Source organism: Cloeon dipterum, chromosome 1, assembly GCF_949628265.1.
Source record: "Cloeon dipterum chromosome 1, ieCloDipt1.1, whole genome shotgun sequence".
Taxonomy (NCBI): Eukaryota; Metazoa; Arthropoda; class Insecta; order Ephemeroptera; family Baetidae; genus Cloeon; species Cloeon dipterum.
Genome location: NC_088786.1, coordinates 41,308,243 through 41,331,547, shown reverse-complemented (window position 1 = coordinate 41,331,547; position 23,305 = coordinate 41,308,243). Strand labels below are relative to the sequence as shown.

General features: G+C 39.6%; 1 protein-coding gene and 5 long non-coding RNA genes across 7 annotated transcripts; 4 read left to right on the top strand and 2 right to left on the bottom strand.

Annotated features, from left to right (window-relative positions):
* Positions 1–1,298: 1,298 nt before the first annotated feature.
* On the bottom strand, positions 1,299–1,669 carry LOC135940481 (uncharacterized). Its single transcript, XR_010574883.1, has 2 exons — positions 1,477–1,669; positions 1,299–1,421 (listed from the first exon to the last, which is right to left on the bottom strand). It is a non-coding gene; the product is annotated as an uncharacterized LOC135940481 (long non-coding RNA).
* A 1,148-nt stretch (positions 1,670–2,817) lies between these two features.
* LOC135934588 (uncharacterized) lies at positions 2,818–3,198 on the bottom strand. Its single transcript, XR_010574127.1, has 2 exons — positions 2,973–3,198; positions 2,818–2,913 (listed from the first exon to the last, which is right to left on the bottom strand). It is a non-coding gene; the product is annotated as an uncharacterized LOC135934588 (long non-coding RNA).
* A 3,027-nt stretch (positions 3,199–6,225) lies between these two features.
* On the top strand, positions 6,226–7,409 carry LOC135934086 (uncharacterized). The gene is made up of 3 exons (XR_010574063.1): positions 6,226–6,474; positions 6,534–7,239; positions 7,295–7,409. It is a non-coding gene; the product is annotated as an uncharacterized LOC135934086 (long non-coding RNA).
* Positions 7,410–7,858: 449 nt separating this feature from the next.
* Positions 7,859–9,814, top strand: LOC135945817 (uncharacterized). The gene is made up of 3 exons (XR_010575467.1): positions 7,859–7,989; positions 8,280–9,618; positions 9,674–9,814. It is a non-coding gene; the product is annotated as an uncharacterized LOC135945817 (long non-coding RNA).
* Positions 9,815–10,292: 478 nt separating this feature from the next.
* Positions 10,293–14,744, top strand: LOC135948592 (ankyrin repeat and LEM domain-containing protein 1-like). Its single transcript, XM_065497947.1, has 9 exons — positions 10,293–10,536; positions 10,586–10,744; positions 10,793–11,016; positions 12,238–12,284; positions 12,336–12,535; positions 12,847–12,893; positions 12,947–13,147; positions 13,630–14,103; positions 14,415–14,744. Exons 1-9 carry the CDS (start codon positions 10,490–10,492, stop codon positions 14,576–14,578), a joined length of 1,563 nt encoding a protein of 520 aa, XP_065354019.1. The 5' UTR covers positions 10,293–10,489; the 3' UTR covers positions 14,579–14,744.
* A 1,682-nt stretch (positions 14,745–16,426) lies between these two features.
* LOC135948125 (uncharacterized) lies at positions 16,427–22,961 on the top strand. Of its 2 annotated transcripts, none has more exons than XR_010575766.1 (3): positions 16,427–16,493; positions 21,622–22,195; positions 22,427–22,961. It is a non-coding gene; the product is annotated as an uncharacterized LOC135948125 (long non-coding RNA). The 2 variants fall into 2 exon arrangements; XR_010575765.1 differs by lacking the exon at positions 16,427–16,493 and adding an exon at positions 20,332–20,505.
* The last annotated feature ends 344 nt before the right edge of the window (positions 22,962–23,305 follow it).

The following is a 23,305-nucleotide window of genomic DNA, read 5'->3' as shown; positions in this document are numbered from 1 at the left end:
AATAATAAGAACTGAATATGGTGACCTGCGAATTTGAAATATAAAATTTATACCTTTTTCAAATATGAGTCCTCCTGCATTTGCCCCTTTTGAAGATGAATCCCTGCCGACACGTGTTCCTGTTCGGAGCGGCGAAGGCCTGTCCTACAGCTTGTAATAATCCACCACCTGCTGCATTCTCTGCTGTGCCAGTTTCTCCGTTGGCATGAGTTTCGCGGGTGACAAACACGGCCACGACGAGCAGGAAAGCGAAGAGGAAACGCGTTTGGACCATCACGAAAGCTGAAAAGCGACTGCGACTCAGCAGTTCATGCAAATACGCAGATTGATTTGCGTTGGAGATAAAGAAAAGTTCAAGAACAGTCCGTCCGTTTGGTGAAATGATTTTTTAAATTAAAAACAAATAAAAATAATGCCGAGCACACTGTTTTATTTATTTTAGATTTCAATTAAATTGACATTTGGCCCCAAGATGATAATAAAAAGTCGATTTTTTTGTTGATACGCGGCAACTTTTAAATTTCCAGCCTCTTGGAAGTCTCAAATTTTAAATTTATACGATTAAATGTGAGCTAAAATTAAAGACGAATCCCGGCGGACAGCGTGAACCGTCGGGGTTCCTCTCTGGAGCGAGAAATGCCGCTTCTTCTATTTCGGTTATTATTCCATCATCTGTGGAATAAGTTTCTCCGCCGGCTCGAGTTTGGCGGGCGAGAAAGCAGCAAAGCGAAGAGAAAACGGGTTTGGACCAACATCCTCGCACAGCTCAACAGCGACTGACCAATCAGTTGAATAAATAGCGCTGACGAATTGCGTCCTTTTAAAAAGAGGAATGATAGTGAACTTGGCCGCCAAATAAGCGGAATAATTTTCAGCGCATAAATTATCGCTTTCCACTCGAAAAAATTTCATGCACCCGCGATGAGATTTTTAGCTGCTTTTTATTCTTGCACCGACAACAATCGCGAATATTCTCCCAGCGTTCACAGCTTTGGTCCATCAGGCACAAAATTTGCATATTGCCTACTAACAGGCCGTACCTCTTTTCTTAAAACTTGTTTGGAATTTGTGGGGAAGCCCTGAAGCGGCGATAAAATCGAGACTCAGGCTCCGGGTTATTGCACTCAAACGCGTATTGTGAAAATCCAGAAACCTATGTGTGTAATTTTAATTTGAATGTGTTGCAACAACGCGGAAGGAAAAATGATAGAAAATTAAAGTTCCAGAAACCCACAATCAATATCGATTCTAAATCGTGTATATAAAGGTTCCTAAATTTCCAAATCAAACTAAGCATCTTTAAATTATTCATAAATTAATTTAAATTGAACAAATTTTATTTAAAAAATGCCGACTACAATTTATTGTTTAAATTTCAATCAAGTGGCCACTTCCAGGGAAAAGCTCAGCGGCCAAAACTCCTAAAATTAAACAAAATCAAAACTCTGTTGTGTATAAACATGATTTGTATTTTACCTTGCAGAATTTATCTTCCATAATGATGAGTACGCCTGCATTGTGCATTTCTGAGGGTGTATCCCGGTGGACATGTGCGTCCGGCAGGCCTTTTCTTAGAGTCAGCCAAAAGATTCGACGCTTCGCCGACGTGCAAAATTGCCGCGACGAGCAGCAGTAAGCAGGCGAAAAGAAAAAAGCCAACTCGTGGCATCACGGCTGGACCACGACTGACTGACTAACGCGCATCAGCTTCTTGCTCTCACTGCCCATAGCCTGAAATAAAATATAGAGATCGTGTTGTTTTCATTGTGGGCAGCACAAGAGATAGGAAATGTGCTAAAATATGAATTAGTGACCTTGGGATCATCCCTGCTGAAGCGTCGATTAGGGGCACACCAGTTTCATCTCTATTAATAGGCTTTGGAAAGGAAAAAGGGCAGAATTAAAACACCGGACACTTCATTGATGTTAGGATGAACGTCTTGGTTAAAGAAAAATTGAAGGGATAATGCAATTTATACAGTTATTTTATTAAAATAACATTATCAAGGTATTCTAATTTTTATTCTATAGTTAAAGAGCAAAGAAAAATATTTGTTTTCATTTTTTATTTTCAAAATTGTTTAACATTTTCATCGTGGATCGTGTGGAGCAGCCGCTTCCGAGGAACACAGCTCGTTCTCCTCCTAAGACTGAAACAAAATAATAAGAACCTGCGAATTGAAATTTAAAATTTATACCTTTCAAGAATTAATGAATTATCCTGCATCTGCCCCTTTTGAAGATGAATCCCCGCGGACAAGAAGCGATGTTGTTCCTGTCAGGATCGGAAAAATCCGAGAAGACCTTTTCTTCAGCTTGTAATCCACCTTTATTCTCTGTGTCAGTTTCTTCGTTGGCTCGAGTTTCGCGGGTGAGAAACACGGCCGCGATGAGCAGGAAAGCGAAGAGGAAACGCCGGGTTTGGACCATCGTGAAAGCTCAACAGCGACTGACTCATCCGTTCATGCAAATACGCAGATATTGATCTGCGTTGGAGATAACGAAAAGTTATAGAACATTCCGTCCGTTTGGTGAAATTTAATTTTAAATTAAAAACAAATAAAAATAACGCCGAGAATACTGTTTTATTAATTTTAGATCTCATTAAAATGGACATTTGGCCCCGAGATGATAATAAAGTCGATTTTTTCATTGATACGCGGCAACTTTTAAATTTCCAGCCTTTTCCTATAGGTCTCAAATTTTAAATTTAACGATTAAATGTCGAATAAACTCGCCACTTTATTCAGTTTCCAAAATGCTGCTGCGGTTGAAAAGATATGAAATTTTAGTTCTACCTTCAAGAGTAAAGAAAAATTATTCTTTCTAATTAAAATTTAATTTTTTATTCAAAATTTAATTCCATTTCAAATAATTTGACCGTGGAGCAGCCGCTTCCGAGGAACACGGCTCCTGAAACAGAATCAAACCTCATTATACCGTGAGCTGAGAATTAAAATTTAAAATTATACCTTTCAAGATTGAGTCATCCTGCATGTGCCCCTTTGAAGAACGAATCCCGACGGACATGGATCTTCGGGTTTCCTCTCTGGAGCGACAAGAAGCGATTCTATGAAATATTTTCGGGTTGTTGATCCATCATCTGAGTAAGTTTCTCCGCCGGCTCGAGTTTGGCGGGCGAGAAAAACGGCCGCGATAAGCAGCAAAGCGAAGAGAAAACGGGTTTGGACCATCATCCTCGCGAAGCTCAACAGCGACTGACCAATCAGTTGAATAAATAGCGCTGACGAATTGCGTCCTTTTAAAAAGAGGAATGATATCGAATTTCTCCTCAAAATCCTTTGACACACATACAGGCAGAGTAGGTCCTAAAATGTACAGTTAAAAAATACATTTTAGGGCGTGGCACACGCCAAAGCTCTCGTGATGTTGACGGAAAAAAGAAAAGCCAATTTTACAAATAAAACGCGGAGGTTCTTGGGTCTGCCGACGCGTGTTGGGGCAGGTCAGGCCATGGAGCGAACTCTCGCGGCATCACGCGGCTGGACCACGACTGACCCAACGCAGCACTGCTGAGCCTTAAATATAATATAGGGATCGTGCTTTCAATTGTGCGTAGCAGAAGAGACAGGAATACGCGTATGTGCTAATAAATTGATTCATCGCTGCTGAAAGATCGATTATTTTTATCTCTTTTGAAAAGGAAAAAGGTCAGAATTAAAAGATACCGGGCACTTCATTCGTGTTATTTACAAACAACACATCTTGGTGAGTGATAAATTTTAAGAAAAATAGCAATATGCAATTTAAATTTTTATTTTATCAAAATAAAATTAAAAATTCATTTCACAACTATCTTTAAGAACCGCTTCTGAGGAAAAGCCCGTAGACTACATTGAAAATGATATAAAGATGAAAAAGTTACATTATTTCCATTATTCCGTAACTCAAATCGTCCTCCTGCATCTGCCCCTTAGCCAGGTGGACAGGTGGAAGACCTTTTTGGAACTGCAATCGCTACTCCTTTGAGCATTAGACCTTCATCCGAATACTCGGAGTCGTTTCCTGGGGCTCAGGATTCGCGGGCGGGCCAAACAGCCGCCGCAAAAAGCAGCAAAACGAGCAGAGAACGAACTTGAGGCATTGCGACTCAAAAGGCAACTGCTGCATTTGTGCTGGGTTTGAATAACACGATCAATTGCTTACAGCGCAGTTTAATTAGTGCTTAAAATAGAAAGAATCAAGGACAAAGGTCACTCAAATAAAATGGATAATTGGCAGGCTCATCTTCAACGCTCGACAATATTTTTTTATTTCCAGCAAAACAACTAACAACAATTTTAATTTTAGAAACAAATAAAAGGAAAGCGTAAAAATAGACATTTGGCCCCGAGAAGATGAGTTGCTCTGACTGAGATTTCAAATTTAAGAATAATTATTATTTATTAATTTCCAGGCACTTGATATACTCTCGATTTTTAAATCTTTTACGATTAAATGTACTAAAAAATCTCGCCACTTGATATGCAGTTTCCAAAAATTAAGCTAATTCAAGATATTACGTTTTTAATATTAGCTTATAAAGAATAAAAAACGGTTGTTTCTATATTTCCTTTTTTTTCAAAATTGTAACACATTCTAAACATTTTCATCGTGGATCACGTGGAGCAGCCGCTTCCGAGGGACACAGCTCATTTTATTCTCCAAGACTGAAACAAAATCAGAAACTGAAGGTTGCCTTCGAATTAAAATTAGAAATTTATACCTTTTTCAAGAATGAATCATCCTGCATCTGCCCAATTTGAAGACGAATCCCTGCGGACATGCTGCGTTCCTCTCAGGAGCGGCGAAGGCCTCTCCTTCACCTTCTAATTCACCTGGATCATCATCTGTGTCAGTGTCTCCGTTGGCTCGAGTTTCGCGGGTTAGAAAAACGGCCGCGATGAGCAGGAAAGCGAAGAAGAGGAAACGCCGGGTTTGGACCATCGTGAAAGCTCAACAGCAACTGCGGAGACTGACACCAAAATCAGTTCATTTAAATACGAAGATGGATCTGCGTTGCAGATAACGAACAGTTCAAGAATATTCCATCCGTTTGCTGGAAAAGTTTTGTTTAAATGTAATTTTTAATTAGAAATCAATAATAAAAAATTGCGCCAAGAACTGTTTTTATTTTAGATTCCATAAAAATTTATATTTGGCCACGAGAAAATGATAATAAAGTCGTTTTTTCATTGATTTCAAATTTTCAGCCTCTCACAAGTCTAATATTAATTAATTTCCAGGTACTTAACATAATTTTGAATTTGAAATCTGTTTCTCTACTAAAACCCTAAAAAATCTCGCTACTTCCTGCACTTTCAAAAATTATATTCGTTAAAGATATTACATTTTTATGATGGCTTATAAAGGAAAAAGAAAACGTTTGTTTAAATTTTTTATTTGTTAAAAATTTCTACAATATTTCAAACATATTTCCATTATGGATCATGTGGAGCAGCCGCTTCCGAGGAACACAGCTCACTTTCTCGTAAGACTGAAAAACATAAAAAACTAAACGTTATTATCCGTGACCTGAGAGTTAAATTTTAAAATTTGTATACCTTTCAAATGTGAGTCGTTACGCAGCCTCCGCTTTGAAAGACGAATCCCACCGGACAAGAAGCGTCGATGGACCGAACCGGTTCATCCCTTTCATGGGAAGGTGCATCGCCAGTTGTTCCATCTTCTGTCTTCTTTGTGGCTCGAGTTTCGCAGACGAGACAAACGGCCGCGATGAGCAGGAAAGCGAAGAGGAAACGCGTTTGGACCATCATGAAAGCTGCACAGTGACTGCGACGTCTGCCACCCATCAGTTCATTTAAATACGAAAATGGATCTGCGTTGTAGATAAAGAAAAGTTCACGAACATTCCGTCCGTTTGGTGAAATGTAATTTTAAATTAAAAACAAATAAACATACTGCTCTATTTTTATTTTAGATTTCATTAAAATTGACATTTGGCCCAGAGATGATTATAAAATCGATTTTTTTCATCGATACGCGGCAACATTTTAATTGCCAGCCTCTTATAAGTTTAAAATTTAAAATTTAACGATTATAAATGTCAAATAAACTAATATTTCAAGAGGGTTGGGCACTGCAAAAATCTTTGTTTAAAAAAAAACTGAGACCACGAGTTGATCACGTGGTAGACTCGTGATTTATCTCGTAGGCTGTTACACTCTCGCTATTATATTTATTCAACTGATTGGTCAGTCGCTGTTGAGCTGTGCGAGGATGGTGGTCCAAACGCGTTTTCTCTTCGCGTTCCTGCTTATCGCGGCCGTTTTTCTCGCCCGCCAAACTCAAGCCAACGGAGAAAAAACTTATCCCAGAGAGGATAAAGATGATGGATTGACAACCGAAATTTTAGAATCTGCCTTTCTCGCTCCAGAGAGGAAACCCGAAGATCCATGTCCGCCGGGATTCGTCCTCAAAAGGGGAACATGCAGGATGACTCATTCTTGAAAGGTATTAATTTTAAATTTTAATTCTCATCTCACGGGTCATGAGTTTTTAAATTGTTTCAGGGGCCGTGTTCCTCGGAAGCGGCTGCTCCACGATCAAATTATTTAAAATGGAATTAAATTTTGAATAATAAATTAAAATTTAATTGGAAATAATAATTTTTCTTTACTCTTGAAGGTGGAACAAAAATTTTGTATCTTTTCAACCGCAGCAGCATTTTGGAAACTGAATAAAGCGGCGAGTTTATTCGACATTTAATCGTTAAATTTAACATTTGAGGCCTATAGGAAGCTGGAAATTTAAAAGTTGCCGCGTATCAATGAAAAAAATCGACTTTATTATCATTTCGGGGCCAAATGTCAATTTTAATGGGATCCAAAATAAAAATAAAACACAGTATACTCAGCGCTATTTTTATTTGTTTTTAATTTAAAATTAAATTTCACCAAACGGACGGAATGTTCTATAACTTTTCGTTATCTCCAACGCAAAATAAATCAATAACTGCGTATTTGGATGAACGGATGAGTCAGTCGCTTTTCAGCTTTCGTGATGGTCCGAACGCGTTTCCTCTTCGCTTTGCTGCTCGTCGCGGCCGTTTGTCTCGTCTGCGAAACTCGAGCCACAGAGAATGCAGCAGATGGAGTGTCTGGCCCTCCACCTTTCCATGCGATGGTCATTGCCGCTCCGGTTCGGTCCATCGACGCTTCTTGTCCGCCGGGATTCATCTTTCAAAGGGGAAGATGCAGGATGACTCATTCTTGAAAGGTAGAAATTTTTAAATTTAACTCACAGGTCACGGAGAACCTTTATTATTTTTCAGTGTGTGTTCCTCTAAAGCGGCTGCTCCTCATGATCCATGGTGGAAATGTTCGAAATATTGTAGAAAATTTGAAAAATAAAAAAATTGAAACAATTTTTTATTCTTTATAAGCTAATAATAAAAATGTTATTTCTTTAACCCAGCATAATTTTGGAAACTGCATCAAGTAACGAGATTTTTTAGAGGTTTAAAATTCAAAACGAGACAAATATTAAAAATATTTCTTCATTAAAAGGCTTGTTAAAAATGATTTTAATTGCATTTGCAATCGAGTATCCGGTTGGGCCGGCAATCTTGCCATTCGCCGGACGTGCGGCTACCCAGAAATACCACAAGGGGAATTATTTTGATAAAGTCGGCAGCCAGAATAGAGATATTTCCCCACCCCTCGCTTACTGCACTTTATCCAACGCTCGAGAACAGAAAAGAGCTGTTTGTGAACCAATCCGCGGGCACCACCTCATTTTAAAAGGAAGTCTGGCTGCACTGGGATTGGTTGGCTCTTGAAAATTGCAAACCGGCTGGATAGCAGTTCAGGCTCAGGGAATTGAGGAGTAAAACAGTAAAACGCATTTCCAATTCGAGCGTCAAATCGAGAGGGCTGAACAACAACTAAGCGGCCTTTGGTCAAAACCAGGGTCATTCCTCCGACCCAGGACGGTTGGAGACTGTCGTTTTCACCTTGGAAAATGAATGTAAGTAAATATCTATTTTTAATTCCTCGGGAAAAAATTCTTTTATAACTCTCAGCAAAAAGGGAAAATGTTTATTGAGAGATAACATTTTTATACGAATATTATTTCTACTATTTCTGTAATAAAAAGCAGTCCGAAAATTTGAGTTCATGCGAGTTGCTGGGCGAGAACAAGGAAGTTTGCGGCTTTTAGTAAAAACAGCTGCGGCAAATTTAATCTCTCTTTTGACCGCGTTTGACCCTTTCTAGCTGATAAGCCATTAAATGATCAATTTTCCTTGTTTGTTGCAGATGAGAGGACTTATTTCATCTGCCTCGTCGAATAACAACCTCCCTCCGGTGGCCACCCCCATGGCCGCCGCCCCCCAACCCTCTTCTATCTCCGAGTGATCCGAATTCGACTTCCGTTGACCCTCTGAAGAGAGCAGGGAAAGAACCATTATTCACAGACATTTGTCACTTCTCAGGGCGTTTCCCTGGCCGTTGTCCAACGTCCACACCTGAAAGCGTTCCCCTTTTGGAAAATGAACGCAAGCTCAGAACAAAAATTACAAAATCCATCTGTCCGAAATTCACAGACTGTGCTGATCTTGAACATTGTTGTCGAAAAATGCTACTGCGGCGAAATGCAAAACTTTAGAGGCCTCGCAGTGGAAACTATCTGCCGTCTGTCGGCACGGGAGGGTGGCAAATTAATTTAGAAAAATAATAATAACCTGGTGTCAGATAATACAACGAACGGTTGGTTGCCGTACGGTTTCTGCCAGTGGTTCAGCCACTTCGTCATTTTCAGGCACAAAGGAAACAAGTCTTGGCTAGTTGGAACCCGCCAGTCAAAAAGTTTCCACAGATTCGGAGATGACGGTGTAACCACTTGGAAGAGCGAGTATGGTTCATTTTGGAAAACTGTCGCTTGAACACTTAAAAAGCCAAAATGATAACCACCCTAAGCGGATCTAAATCTTGCATATACAACATTTAAACAGAGGTGATTTTCCTGTGCGGAGTGTCGTTTCGTTGCATATATAAGATCTTGCTCCGCTTAAATTGGTTATAAATTTGGGATTTTGGTTGTTTATTGGCGACCGTCATCCAAAAAGGTCCATACACGTCCAATTCTTGCGAAAAAAGGCGGAATCTCTGCCTCTAGGTTCCCACCATCCAAGATTTGTTTCTTTTTAGGCTGAAAACGACGATGTGTCAGCAGTCAGGAGTTTATTAGGATCGTATGATAATTTTCCGTTCGTTGACTGGTCGAACACCAAATCAAAGCCGCCATCCAGTACCCACAGACGGCCGACAGAATCCACTTCGAGACCTCTGACTTTTTGGATTGTGTTGCACTTTCCTTCTTCTCCGATAATGTTTGTTCAGCACAAACACTCCGTCTTTGAATTCACAACTAACGGGCTTGCGTCCATTTCCCATGATGGGAACACATTTATTTTTGGACAAATTGGACACCAGGGTCGCCTCTGCGAGGCCTTTTCCCTGCTCTCTCCCGAGGGCCAATCGAAGTCCAATTCGTCCCACTCGGGGATAGATCTGTTGGTGGTTGAAAAAGCTCAGAGTTGAAACTCTCTGCCGAGAAATCCTCGCCAAAATGGAGAAGAAATAATCCAAGTTTCTTGTAAGCCAAAATTCCTGTCCCTTGCTACCGGAAACAACCCCTTTTTCCTTTTCAGCCGTGTTCGAGGACAACACATTTGAAGAAGACCAGGAACTCCAAACCAGAGTGACAGGACAAGAACGCCATATTTATGAATTCTGTAATTTGCAAAAGGTGGTTTTAAATAAAATTGTAGCCTGGGGAAGCTATAATATATTTCGTTTAAATTTACTCTATTTTATGGCTCACTGTGTTACTGATTCTTGCGGTCGTTTCTCCAATTATCCAAATTTCAGGCAAATCTACCGACTCCTTGCCAGTTCAAAGCGATTGGAGCACTAATTACTTCGTTCCTTCTTTTCCCTACGCGCGCTTTGCACCGAAAGAATTGGTTTCCAATAATGGTGTGGCGCTGTCGTCACAGCCTGGCAGACACACAGCCAGTAAGGGAGACAAGGTGTGAAGTGTGAGATAAGGAGCAAAAGAAGCAAAATGTACTTTAATTTAAAACTGAGCTAAACGCTATTTAAATGAAATTTTAAACAATTTTGAAATATTAAATAATATTAAAATGCAATTAAAACCATAAATTTTTAGTTTAAGCCTCAACGTATTTATATATTCTCAATCTCCTGATCTCACTATCCTTAGCGGCCTGCATCACCGGCGACGCCCACTTATCAGAACTAAAGAAAATGTAAACAAGCAACCAAGAACCGCTTGGTTTTTTGTCTAATTTGTGATTAATAACCCCGTTTTCGTGGTTTTTCGTCAGGAATTTCCATTCCCATTGATTGGAAATTATTTCCATCAAATGGCGAAAGAGACGAAGCCTGACAAGTCATTTTTTAATTTAAAAATTTTATTTTGAAATGTAAAACATCTGGAGAAGATGGAAAATAAGCTTCTCTGCGCCGCAATCGAGCAGCAAGACCTCAGGTAATTTAATTTAAACTAAATTCGTGCAGTTAATAGTGATTAAAAGCAGTTGGGCCACTTTTCTGCTGGGAGAGCTGAACGCCGAGCCGAACAAAATCGACCCTGAGAGCGGCATCGCGGCCATCCACCTGGCCGTCGGCATGTCTTCAGCCTTATCGGCGCAATTCGTCCAAACCCTTCTCTCCTTCGGCGCCGATCCGAACCTCAGGTAAGACCCCTGATTAATTTAAATCTGAATTATAATAATTTTCGTCAGGTCGGCAGACGGCTGCACGCCTTTGCACATCGCGGCCGGCTGGTCCAAGACGGAAATCATGCAGATTCTGCTCAAGAGTGGCGCCGATCCGGATCTAAAAGACTCGGAAGGCCTGACGCCCATGGACTACGCCGTCGAGCAGGGAAACTTTGAGGTCCTTAACGTCCTTCGATGGCATTGCAAAGAGACGGAAATGGAGGAACTTCAGGACCAATTTACTTATGGTGTGAATTTAATTCTTATTATTTAAAATGTACATTTTAATTCAAACGAGTTGATTTAAAAAAATCCGCAGTTTTTGGGGGCTTTTAGGATTGAGGGGGCCTATGGGGGGCCGGTTCGGGGTCCATTAGACGCGGAATTTTACCACGAGTCCCATAAACATTCGTTTTTGGCTGTACGACCCTTAGGAGCCGAATTATTAATTTTTTAAGACGAAAAATGATTACAAAATTGTGGTTTTTGGGGCCGAGGAGGGGTCCTGTGGGTCGGAGGAGGTTGATTGACGCACCAGTCGATGCCCCTCGGTGGGGCGCGGCCTCCCGTCTTCATTTTTCCAAAATCAGACCATTTTTCGATTTTTTAAGAACTTTTTTTCTGCATAATTTTAGAATTCTTAAAAATTAAATTTCTCTCAAAGAAGGTTTTTTCCAGACATGATGGCTATCCACCTTCTAAAAGTATCAAATGAAGGAAAAATTTTGGGATTTTCAACACACTTTTCGTTTAAATTTGAAATAATTAATTTTTTGCGTTTTTTTCGACCCATTTTGGCTTCCACCGGCCATATCTCCGGTCCAGGACAAAAATTCGACAACGCGGGCCCTCTGAAAAATTAATTTACGCGTCTTTTGACACCAAATTCGTCCATTTATCTCGTAATTTGAGGGTTTGGAGCTAAAAAAAAACGTGACTTTAGGTCTTTCTCTGTAAAAATTGAAAAATCGCAATTTTTCCCGCACAGGGGCCCAGATTAAGATCTTTGCTGTTCCACCGCACACGTAAGCCCAACGCCGGTCTGGAGACCAATTTTCAGATTTTTCGCCCCCATAAAAAAATTAAAATTTGATTTTTCATTTTTTTTTTGCTTTTGACACACGGGATAATTGTTTTATTTTTGTTCAAATTCGACACGTTGTTGCATTTCAAGTCACGAGGTCTCAAACGATTTGTCTCGATGAGCCCTACCACCTGACATGCCCTGAAGATCTTTTTCAGGGTACCCCACCCTGAGATCGGTCCAGGAGCCACTTTTCACGATTTTTCCAACGACGAGCGCACACGCAAGCGCAGAGCAGTTGTTTAATAAATAAATAAATAAATAAATAAGGGGCCAAGGTTCGTCATTCGTTTGAGTTTATTTGTTTATTATTCATTTCCTTTGTCTAATCGAGTCAATCCTCCAGCTTTTTGAATTAATTCGTTTAAATTCCGATATTTTTCAGAAAGAGTTGAAATCGAAGATGCCGAGACAGTCTACTCTTTGGCTTTAGTAAGCAAATTCAATTTTTCTGACCCTCCTGAACTAATTTTCATTGTGTAGTCTTTGGAAGATGTCAGGCTGGAGGAGCCAGTGTCCAAAAAATGGTGTGACGTCGAATCGAGGAGCGATGCAAAGCCCGACGTTTGCTTATCAGACGACGAGTTTAAAAGCTGCGTCAGCTCGTTGTCAGTCGTGTCCCAGGTTTTCCGATACACAGACCGCACCACAGGCGTCTCACTCATCGAGAAAAGACTCAACAGGTTAGATTTTTTTGTTTAATTCCTTTCCCGGTACAATATTCAAACCAGAGATTTATTTCTTTCTTTTTGAACACAAATTGTCCGATTTAAACCGTCTAAGACTCTTTGATTTTCTAAATCAATTGTGTTTTAAACTCGAAAATAAAAACCGAATTGAAAATATCGAATCGATAAAATTGACAAAAAATTATTATTAAATTTCCTCAATATTCAGAGTAACAACCAAGGTTATCGTCATTAAATATTATTTCTTTTTAAGTTAGGATTGTCCCGAGAAAATTATTTGAGGCATTTGTCTTAAAAAATTTCAGTGCGATGGGTGCGGTTGCCGGAAAAGAACAGAGCCAGGCCTCGGAAGGTACGAATTTAACTTAAAAAAATTATCCAGAGCGAGAAATTTAATTATTCTAGACGTTAGAGGGTCGCGGAACAGCCTGGTGTCGATTTCTTCGGAGCTTGGCTACAGTTCCGACCACTTGTCGAGTGCCTTGCGGGAGAAAGGAGCGAAACCTGGTCCAATCACCAATTCCACAAAGGCCGTCTACGCCAGGCAACTGGCTCGGCTTAAGAAGGGACGGAAAGGGCAGCAAATTGAACAGGAAAACACGACAAGTACGTTGAAATTGTTTGAATGTGTCGTAATGAAGCGTAACGAGCAGTCGGTGTTATTGTTTGAGCCGTAATAATATTCACTGGTACTGTTTAAAATTGAACAACAGCTTTTAAAACATTTAATTCACAATTGTATTAAATTTTCTGGAAATATAATTGCTTAAAATAAATGTTATAGGAGATTGTGAATCGATTTCCATTTTTTCGTAATTTCGAAAACCTCGGAAAATTAAATTTCAAAAGTTAAAATCGGCCTGTGACCCTTAATTTCACGTCTCAGCATATTTTTTGATCATGAACAACTTTTAAATATGCTTAAAAGTGGCAGGTTTACGACCTCTTATCAAATATTCGATTTTTCAGGGTAAAATTCTCCTCCCCTCCGACTTAACATTTAAATGGACAAATTTTAAACACAAAAACAAACTCATTTCAACAAAATATCTTTTTGACTAATACAAAATCCCGTATTTCAAATCCAGAATTCAGCCGGGAGCTCGAAAAGACCCTGAAAGACCCTTCGTCCTTCGACCCCGCTCCGGCTTTGGCCCTGGAGCAGCGGTTGGCGACGGAATTCACGTCCTCAGTGCAAAAAGGGAGGGAACTGCGGGGCGGGCACCTGAAAACCAGCTTCACCTACCTCTTGCTCGACCCCAGGGTGACCCTGAACCTTCCCCTCCGCGCCCACGACCTGGGTCCTAAGGAGACCTGGAGAACTTTCATTCAGAGCGTGTTTTACGTCGGTAAGGGGAAGCGTTCCAGGCCCTACTGCCACCTGAATGAGGCGATCGCCGCCTGGAAAGGGGAGGATCAGGGTCGACCTGAGCCCGGAGCAAAGATCAAGCGCATCCTGGACATCTGGAAGGCTGGGTGTGGAGTCGTCTGCCTCCACGTCTTTCACAGCGTCATCCCTGTCGAGGCGCACACCAGGGAGGCCGCCATGATTGATGCGATAGGTTAGACCTTTTGCAGGGATTTAATTTTTTGTTATTATATCTCTAAAATTGACTTTAGCACACCAACAGGACCTAAATTGAACCTTCAGGGCCTGACCCTGACTTTACCCTGAAGGTCAAAATGTTGTTTTATTGGATTTTTATCAGTTTTAATTTGGAAATTTTGAATATGATCTTTCAGGGTCAGGTCAGGTTTACCCTGATAGTAATCTCTGACCTTTTAAGGTTAAATTAAATTTTATTTGAGTTTAGCTCTCTGGAAAGTTTAATCGAAATAAAACTAATCATCATTTTTTCTGTTTTTCCGTCAGGGTTGTCGAACCTGTGCAACATGAAAGGTGGCGAGTACTACGGCGTGGTGTCGACCAAGTCGGCGAAGGAGCAGTGCCACTTTGGAGTTCACCTGCTGCGCAACGCAATGAACATTTTCCTCTACGAAGGGGAGAGACAGTTGTTTCCCTCCGACATCAGCTAGTCGATGCCAATTTTCCGTTTTCTACGCGATCTCAGACTGATTTTCCTTTTTTATTTATACAAACACGAAAGATTTGTAAATTGTAGCAAGTGTGTCTTTTTTGTGATCTTGGTTTGATTTTTAAATCTTTTAGTCAATAAAACGAAGGATATTTTTTATTTTGTGATGGAAAAAAATTTTAATTTGCTACTAAACCCTATTTTTTACTCTATTAATCAATTATTTTGAATAATTTAAAAAGCTACGATCCCTGTGGAGCCCTTTAAATATTTCGTGAGAGGAAGTGGCTGCAGGGGAAGTTTATTTTTATTTTTTAAAGCGTCTCCGAGTCGTGTTTGCTGTCAAACAGTTTAATTGAGAAATTAATGTACTCTCTAATTTTCTTCAAATATTTCGTGCACATACAAAAATCAAAAGTTTGCTCTATTTACTCCATTTCTGCTAAAAGCCATCTTAAAATTAGTAATGCACCCACCGGGGAATTTTTATTAAAATTTGCACATTCTGGTTCTTTTGGCAAAAAGGTGACTGCATTTTTCAGGATTATTATCGCGGACGTGAGAGCAAGAGGAGGTTTTCAGCACACACAAGATCAAGAAATGTACTAATCCTGCAGCTTTGCTCCTGTGATAGAAATCATTCCTGTCGAATTGTTATTAAAACGGTGAAATAATCGAATTAATCGACAAATAAATAAATATTTTCGTATTTTTAATCCTCCACCTGTTATTTTAAAACGGTTCCTTCAAAATAACTATTTGGCATCTTATCAAAATCAACACTCCATCGTTTGAGATCAATGACAGCACGACAGTTTCATTGCCAGAGGAAATTCTCAGAGGTGTTTCCGAACCTCCGGCGCACAGCGCGGCAGGCAACCGGCTCGACACGGCAGCTTCGCGGGGTGCATCTTGCCCCTGCGATGGAATAACAACTGCGCGGCGGCCCGTTTGTGATACATCCTCCGACGGTCCTTCAGCACGGGTGAAATAACAACGGACATGCAGCCGATACGCAAAGACGGCCCGAAACAAGACGGGTAGAATTACCGGCTCATCAGCATCCGCTCGGAACCACTATAAAGCCTCTGGTTTTAGTTTGAAGCAAATTTGCTTTAATTAGTGGATTGCTGCAGGGTGACAGTGGAAATTTCTTGAATTTTTAGATGCAATAAGCATTTGATCGAAAAGAAAAATATTTTACAATTTGCAATAATCAAAAAAGAACCTTTGCTATCGTGAAAATTCAAAATTTTGCCAATTTTCTCGAAAATTTGCAGCGCTTGACCACATTTTCTTGGCAGAATTCGATTTCTCTCGTCGAGATAAGTCCAACAGCGTGTGAAACCTTTTACGGAAATACTCTTTGTTGTGAAATAAAATAGGATTTCGAGTAAGGAGACAGTTCTCACCATTTTTTAACTTTGCAGCTACTTTTCTCAATTTCTTAGGTCAATTTTTGTTTAAACTGGATCCTAAAGGATTTATTCGTGCATTGGTAACAAGAATTATTAGGAATATGCAGCATCAAAGGAGCAGAAAAAAAGCAAGCAATCTGGCTCGATTTTGCTACATGCCAAAAAGAGCAGCTCCAGATTTTGGGCTTGGGTGTCTTCATGGTTTGGTTTGTTAAATTTAGAAGTAGGAAATATAGCTGCTTTAGGGATATTTCGTGCTAAAATTGGATCACGCAGATTCATGTGGCTGATGTGGCTTTGTAACAATAAGCATGAGGCCACGGGTCACTTCCACTTGCGGTTCCGCGCGCCCAGCACATGTGTCTTTACAGACCAGACTCTATAAAATTCAGTTGCCAGGAAAATTGAAATTGAGGCACACTTTTGGCCCAATTACACGCACTGATCGCCTTAATTTGAACTCGAGGACAAGAACTTCAGGAGAAACGTGTTAAAAAGGTTTGTTTTCAATTATTTTAAAATTCAAACATTATTTGCTACATGATACATAGATAATTTTTTAGTACATTTTGCGGCAGAAAAAAATTAAGACAATTTTAGATGCAGTTCGAATTTGGTTATGAGACACACCCTTTGCAGGGCAGGTGTAAAAAAATTACAAATCTCGAGCAATCCAATTCCTGATCTTTTCTACCAGGGTAAAAAATCGGCAAAGTTGCGTATTTCAAAGAACCGGATCAATCGACACGGTTTAGAATCACCACGCGGCCGATCGGGAATTTAAAAATAAAAATAAAACCAGAACACTAATTTAAAATAGCGCAGATTTTGCTGCGGCGGGGGCGAAAATTTAAAGGGACTTACGAAACCGGTCTGGAAACCAATTTTCAGATCTATCGAAAGTTTAAAGTTAATGAATTATATAAAACACGATTTATGATCAAGTTTACAGGCACACTGATCCGCACATCATGGATATCCCGACGGTGTTTTTTTGCGTAATTTCTTTCCTGCTCGTATTATTCGTCGCCCATTGGTTGTATACCAATAAATTCAAGGAAAACACAATTGACACAAAAATCGAGACCGACGAGAAATCATCTCAATGCTCAGCAGAGGAATTCGTCTGTAAATGAAATATTTTGCAGCAAATATACATCGTATTAAAATACATTTTGTTCAAGGTACTGAAGTTTGTCATGGAATTACGATCCCTATGGATAACCTTTGTAAATGAAAAATATTTTTTTAATTTGCCAAACATAATAATCTCCGTACATTTAGCCTTTCAGAGGTTTGTTATCGAAAGTTTTGCTGAGGAGCGATGGATGAAAGTACAGCTGTTCAATTTAATCCACAGCAGGTAAATCGTCAAGAAATTTGACTAGAGAAGCGCAAATTGATTTGTGTTATAGCGAGGAGAAAGGCCATCAGAGAGAAGAGGGAACTCTGCCGAGTATGAGAAATGCTATTAAAGAACGATTTGAAAAAGTGAGAGATTATCTGGGACACCCTGCTGCCGAGAATTTCATGAAAAGACTCGAGCCTTTAAATGGAGAAATGCTGCTTTACTCAAGTGATGAGAACGAGATGTCGCGTAATAAGCAGCTGGAGAGAGAAATGGTTGAAAACGTGATCGAGCAAATAAAGAATATTCTAGATAAAATTAAAAACATTGAAGATGAAGAGAAAAAGAGAGAAGAACTCAATAGCAAGGACTACTTTACGTACTTGTTGCTCGACTCAGGGAAGATCAATGGAATAGACAAGTGGCAAAAATTGGACCCCAAGGAAAAGTGGAAAACTTTCGTTAGAAGCATCTTTTATGTGGGAAAAGGCAAGAATTTGAGGCCTTACGATCACCTCACAGGTGCCTACGAAATTCTAACGGCTGACAAAAATGTAGAAGAAAAGGTCGATGAAATGCATGAAAAAAGTAAAAAGAATAAACAGGGTCAAAATATCCAAAACTTTTTGCATATTTTGAAAATCTGGTCAAAAGGCGACGGCGTCATAATCCTGAAGGCCTTTGGATTCATCAAACCTTACGAGGCATTCACCAGGGAAGCCGTCATAATCGATACCCTAGGTTGGTATAAATAATGTTAACGTTAAATTAAAGTCCAGAAACCCAATGAGATGAATCTATGGGATTGCTAATGGGATCGTTTCGACGTTAAGAAAAAAATACACAAATTTGGACAGTGTGTATGGTGGTCAAAGTAACCTATAGGATATATAGGAGATCTGAATTTTGCACAGATGTAGATAAAATTTTCTCCGCAATTCTAATTTCCTTCAGTTTATTAATCAACGTTAGCTTCAATTTAAAGTCTGCGCTAGCAAAATATTTTCAGTCAAATTATCATAATTTGATTGGTGTTGCAGGGAAGCCGAGTTTGCACAACAAAATTGGCGGCTCGTATCACGATGGAGGTGTGTTGAAAAAATTGGAACCGGTTAAGAAATCAAGCTTTGGGAAATATCTGCTGTTACAAATGATGAGTGAATTAACTACAGACAAGATACCGATCACTCCATACATGTTATAACATTTTTTTAGTCCATTTAATTGTTTGTCCATAATTTTTAATGAGAAAAAAGGAAAGGCAAACGCCAGATTGTAATTATTTATTTACTACGCTTGAGAGCATTTATTGAAACGATTTAATTTATTTTTAAAGGTCTCAGCCGCGAGATTTAATGCGGCTGGCGGGAACAGCTTAGCAGAATTTTTAGCCGGCCGACAATATTTTAAACGTGCGCAAGACACTATTTAATTTTTTGCCCTTTATCACGGGCAGATGCCCACGTGACCCAAAATTACAGGCTGGCGGCAGGCTGAGACCTCTTTTTTTATTACGTAAATTTAAAACCATTTTAGTCATGTCGTGTGATTTTTACATTAAAAATAATATTTTATACGCTAATTGACTTTTCAATAAAACTGACAATTTCCGAATAACTTTCGTTAAAGGAAGAAAGAAGCAGACAATAAAAAATCTAAATAATTTAGATACACTTCAAGCTAGATAGGAAACCCCGCGATCCTAAAACTCTAAATTTGTCAGAATTTCATCAAGAAGAACACAGAAATCATTGAACTAAATCTTAAAACATTTTTTATGTGGCAAAATCCAAATTATTGTTTTTCCGTGCTCAATTTGTAATCGTTTAAAATGCTACGTAGCAAATTTTAAATCCCTGCGCGGAGCCCTTTAAATATTCCGTGAGAGGAAGTGGCTGCAGAGGGGAAGCGTTTTTTTAATTTTTTAAAGCGTCTCTCCGGTGGCTGAGTTGTGTTTTGAAGTCTGCTCTCGCTCTGCGTTCTACAGATCGCAACTCAAAACACTGTTGGGAAGGAAGCAAGTTTAATTAATTTTTTTTTGGGTTTTTAATAAATTAATTTAAACGCTACAAAAAATTTTAAAATAGTGAAATAATTAACGTAAGAAAATTCTGTATTTTTAATTCTAATTGCCGTTGTACGCTACATCCTTTGAGATCGGAGCAGGGCAGTTCCATTTCCCAGAAAAATTCTCAGAGTTGTTTCTCTGGCACAGCGCGGCAGGCAACCGGCTCGAAACGGCAGCTTCGCGGGGTGCATCTTGCCCCTGCGATGGAATAACAACTGACTGCGCGGCGGCCTCACAATCAGCAGCAGGAAGAAATAATAGCAAAACGGACTGGAAGGCAGCAGCCCGTGGCGCCGATAAAGCTAACACAAGCGTTGCCTACCTTTGAGAAAATTTGCTTTAAAGCAGGGCGAGAATTGAAAATCATTTGATTTGTTGGATGCAATGATAAAAAGGAAAAAATTAAATTTTTTCCAATTTTCTCCAAAATTGGCAACACTTGACAACACTTTCTTGGCAGATTTCGATTCCTCTGGTTGAGATGTGTCCAACATCGTTTTGAAACCTTTTAGGGAAACTCTTTCTAGGGAAATAAAATCAAATTTCAAGTAAGGAGACAAGTATTCTAACTTTGGAGCCAATTTTCTAAAAATTTTACGCTGTTAATTAGATCAATTTTGGTTTCAAATTAATCCTAAGGGATGATTTCATGCATTATAAATCCTCTTTAAAGCGTAAGGCGAGCACAAAAGTTCGAAAAAACGATCAAAATGATTTGATTTTGTTACAGCATGTCAAAAAGAGTAGCTATCTGCGTGCCCCTCTCCAGATTTTGGGCTTGCGTATCTGCATGGTTGGTTTGCTAAACTTAGAAGTAGGAATATAGCTGCTTTAGGGAAATTCATGCTAAAATTGGAACACACATATTCGTGTGTGGCTGGCGATGTGGCTTCGCAACAATAAGCATGAGGCCACGGGTCACTTCCACTTGCGGTTCCGCGCGCCCAGCACATGTGTCTATAAACACCAGACTCTACAAAATCCAGAGTTGCCACGAAAATTGAAATTGAGGCACACTTTTGGCCCAATTACACGCACCGATCGCCTTAATTTGAACTCGAGGACAAGAACTTCAGGAGAAACACATTAATAAGGTATGTATTAAATTATTTCAAAAATTATTCATATTCTTTATTGTAAAATTTTTGCACAGTGGATAATTTAAATTAGAGCAGAAACTCCCTTGATTTGTCTAACCGGGTAGAAAAAAATCGGCAAAGTTGCATATTGCGGTGCAGAACGTGAGCAATCGACGCGGATCGTCGCGGGGAGGCTAATCTATATACGCCGGCCAGAATCGCCATCCAGCCCATGGGGCATTTAAAAATAGAAATAAATAAACAAGGCACTTTAAAAACGATTTTACGGCGGAGGCGGGCGCAGCAAAACCACGCGCCAGACCAGCACCGGCCAGGAAACCGATTTTTAAATTTCTAGCGCCCATAGAAAAAAATAAAATTAATTTTTTACACTTTGTATCATGATCGGCGAAAATGGTTTTATTTTTATTTAAATTCGGTCGTTGGTCCGATCGTCGACCACGACCCCTCATTGGACAGTTCTCGGAAGGGGCTTTGACCTGGCACACCCTAACGACCTTTTTCAGGGTAATCCGACCTGAGATTCGCTCCAAAGCCGGATTTTAATGCTTTTCACCAATTTCGAGCACATTATTTGGCAATATTCGACGACGATTTACACCCTTGACTTTGACCAACCTTCCTCAGGTCACGCAACCTGGTGCCGTTGCTTATATTTGTGTCTTATTCTCTTCAAATGTAGCTGGCAAATAAAGGGTCATTTTTCCACTTCTATTGCATTTTTCTACTTTTATCAGGCTTTTAAATTTAAATTTAATTTATATTAACGGTTTGTGTTTGGTTCGAGCAGCAGAAAAACAAAACCCCCTGCTGTAAAATCACGACACACGCATAGTGCAGGTGTACGCACTCTCTTCCCGCATAAAGCGCGTGTGTGTGAACTTTTGTCCGGACGCGTGACACGTTTTTGTTGCACTGCCGAGTCATTATCAGGCGCCAAGGCGAAATAGACACAACTTAAGGTCAGGATACTTTTTGTTTTCACTTCGTTGTTTTATTCAGCCCTTTGTCTATAAATATTAAAGGTTAAAAAATAAAAATGGTTTTATGGCTGCACCAAATACAATATTTTCTATTCTACATTGATTGAAATAAAATTTATTTGTGTAGATTAAAAGAGGGTCTGCCGAGATGAGTATGCGAGACGCTATTGATGGACGAGTTGCAAGAGTGAGAAATTATCTGACAACCCCTGCTGCCGACAGAGCCACGAAAACTCTCGAGCGTTTAGATGAAGAAATACTGCGTTACCCGAGCGACGAGGAGGAGAACTCGCGTAATAAGCAGCTGGAGAAAGACATGGCCGCGCAGTTTCGAGGTAGAAGTGGACGATGCTACTTTACGCACTTGCTGCTCGACTCAAGGGTGATCAGTCGAATTCAGTGGAACGACGCGACCCCGGAGCAAAAGTGGACAACTTTTCTCAACAGCATTTTTTATGTGGGAAAGGGCAAGAATTTAAGGCCCCACGAGCACCTCAGAGAGGCCTACGATGTTCTGACAGCTAGCAAAAGTGTAGATGAAAAGGTCAGGGAAATGGAGAAAAAAAATAAAAATATCGCAAAAATCGTGCACATTCTGAAAATCTGGTCGGAAGGCGGCGGCGTGATAATCATCAAGGCCTTCGGATTCATCAGATCTAAAGAGGCATTCACCAGGGAGGCAGTCATGATTGAAACCCTAGGTAGGTGTTACTTGCCATTAAATTAATGTCGTCACACAAATATTTTACTTTCAATAAATCTATGTGATCATTTCAATGTTAAGAAAATAAAAACGTACACCGTATTTTGCACAAATGTTGATAAAATTTGCTCTAATTTTAATTTTCCTTCAGTTTATTAATCAATAACATTAGCTTCAATTTAGTGTCTGTGCTTACAAAATATTTTCAGTGATTTCTTTGGTTTTACAGGGTTTCCGAGTTTGTGCAACAAAATTCGCAGCACGTATCACGCTGGAGGAGTGGTGAAAAATTTGCCTCCAGATCAGAAATTAAGCTTCGGCAAATATCTGCTGTTAAAAGCAATGAGGGAATTGACTGCAGACAAGATACCGATCACCCCGTACACGTTATAACATTAATTTAGTCTGTTTAATTGGTTGTCCATTATTTTTAATGTGGAAAATGAATTGGTTAACAACAAATTGTAATGTACGCATGATGGTAATTATTGAAACGATTTAATTTATTATTAGATGTCTCAGCAGCCGCAAAATATAAGGTGGCGGCTGGTGGCTGGCGCGGCCGACAAAATTTTTAACCTTTGCAAAAGACATTTTTTTCTGCTGCACTTTTATTTTTTTACCCTTATTCAAGGGTGGCTGGCGGCTGCCCATGTAACCCAAAATTACCGGCTGGCTCTGTTTTTATTATTTCAATTAAAAAAATCGTGTTAATGTATATCGTGTGATTTTTACTTTAAAAATAAAATTATACGCGAAATTGACTTCATCTTTTCAATTTATTAATGTAAATACCTGATAATTTCCGAAGAATTTTCGAGAAAGGAAAAGGAGCAGACAATAAATCTAAATAATTTCGATACACTCGAATCTATATAGGAAAGCCCGCGATCCTTACACTCTAATTTAAATAGATATCATCAGCATTTTATTTCAAACTCCAAGCACAAATTTTTCCCGAAACACGAGAAAGGCGCGCTTTTCGGTGCCGGAGCGAGTTCTCCATCGGTCCGTGAGAGGCCGAGAGAGAGAAAAAAAGTAGAAATAAGGAGAGCGCTGGAGTGCGTGTGATGTAAAAGTCCAAGACACATTATTATTTGGGGTGCGC

What these genes read in the sequence shown, in the direction of transcription:
- LOC135948592 (XM_065497947.1), top strand. Translation starts at nt 10,490, where the DNA reads ATGGAAAATAAGCTTCTCTGCGCCGCAATCGAGCAGCAAGACCTCAG. An exon ending in ATCGAGAAAAGACTCAACAG is followed by an intron (nt 12,536 to 12,846) that starts GTTAGATTTTTT and finishes AAAAAATTTCAG; the next exon opens with TGCGATGGGTGCGGTTGCCG. An exon ending in CGCCATGATTGATGCGATAG is followed by an intron (nt 14,104 to 14,414) that starts GTTAGACCTTTT and finishes TTTTTCCGTCAG; the next exon opens with GGTTGTCGAACCTGTGCAAC.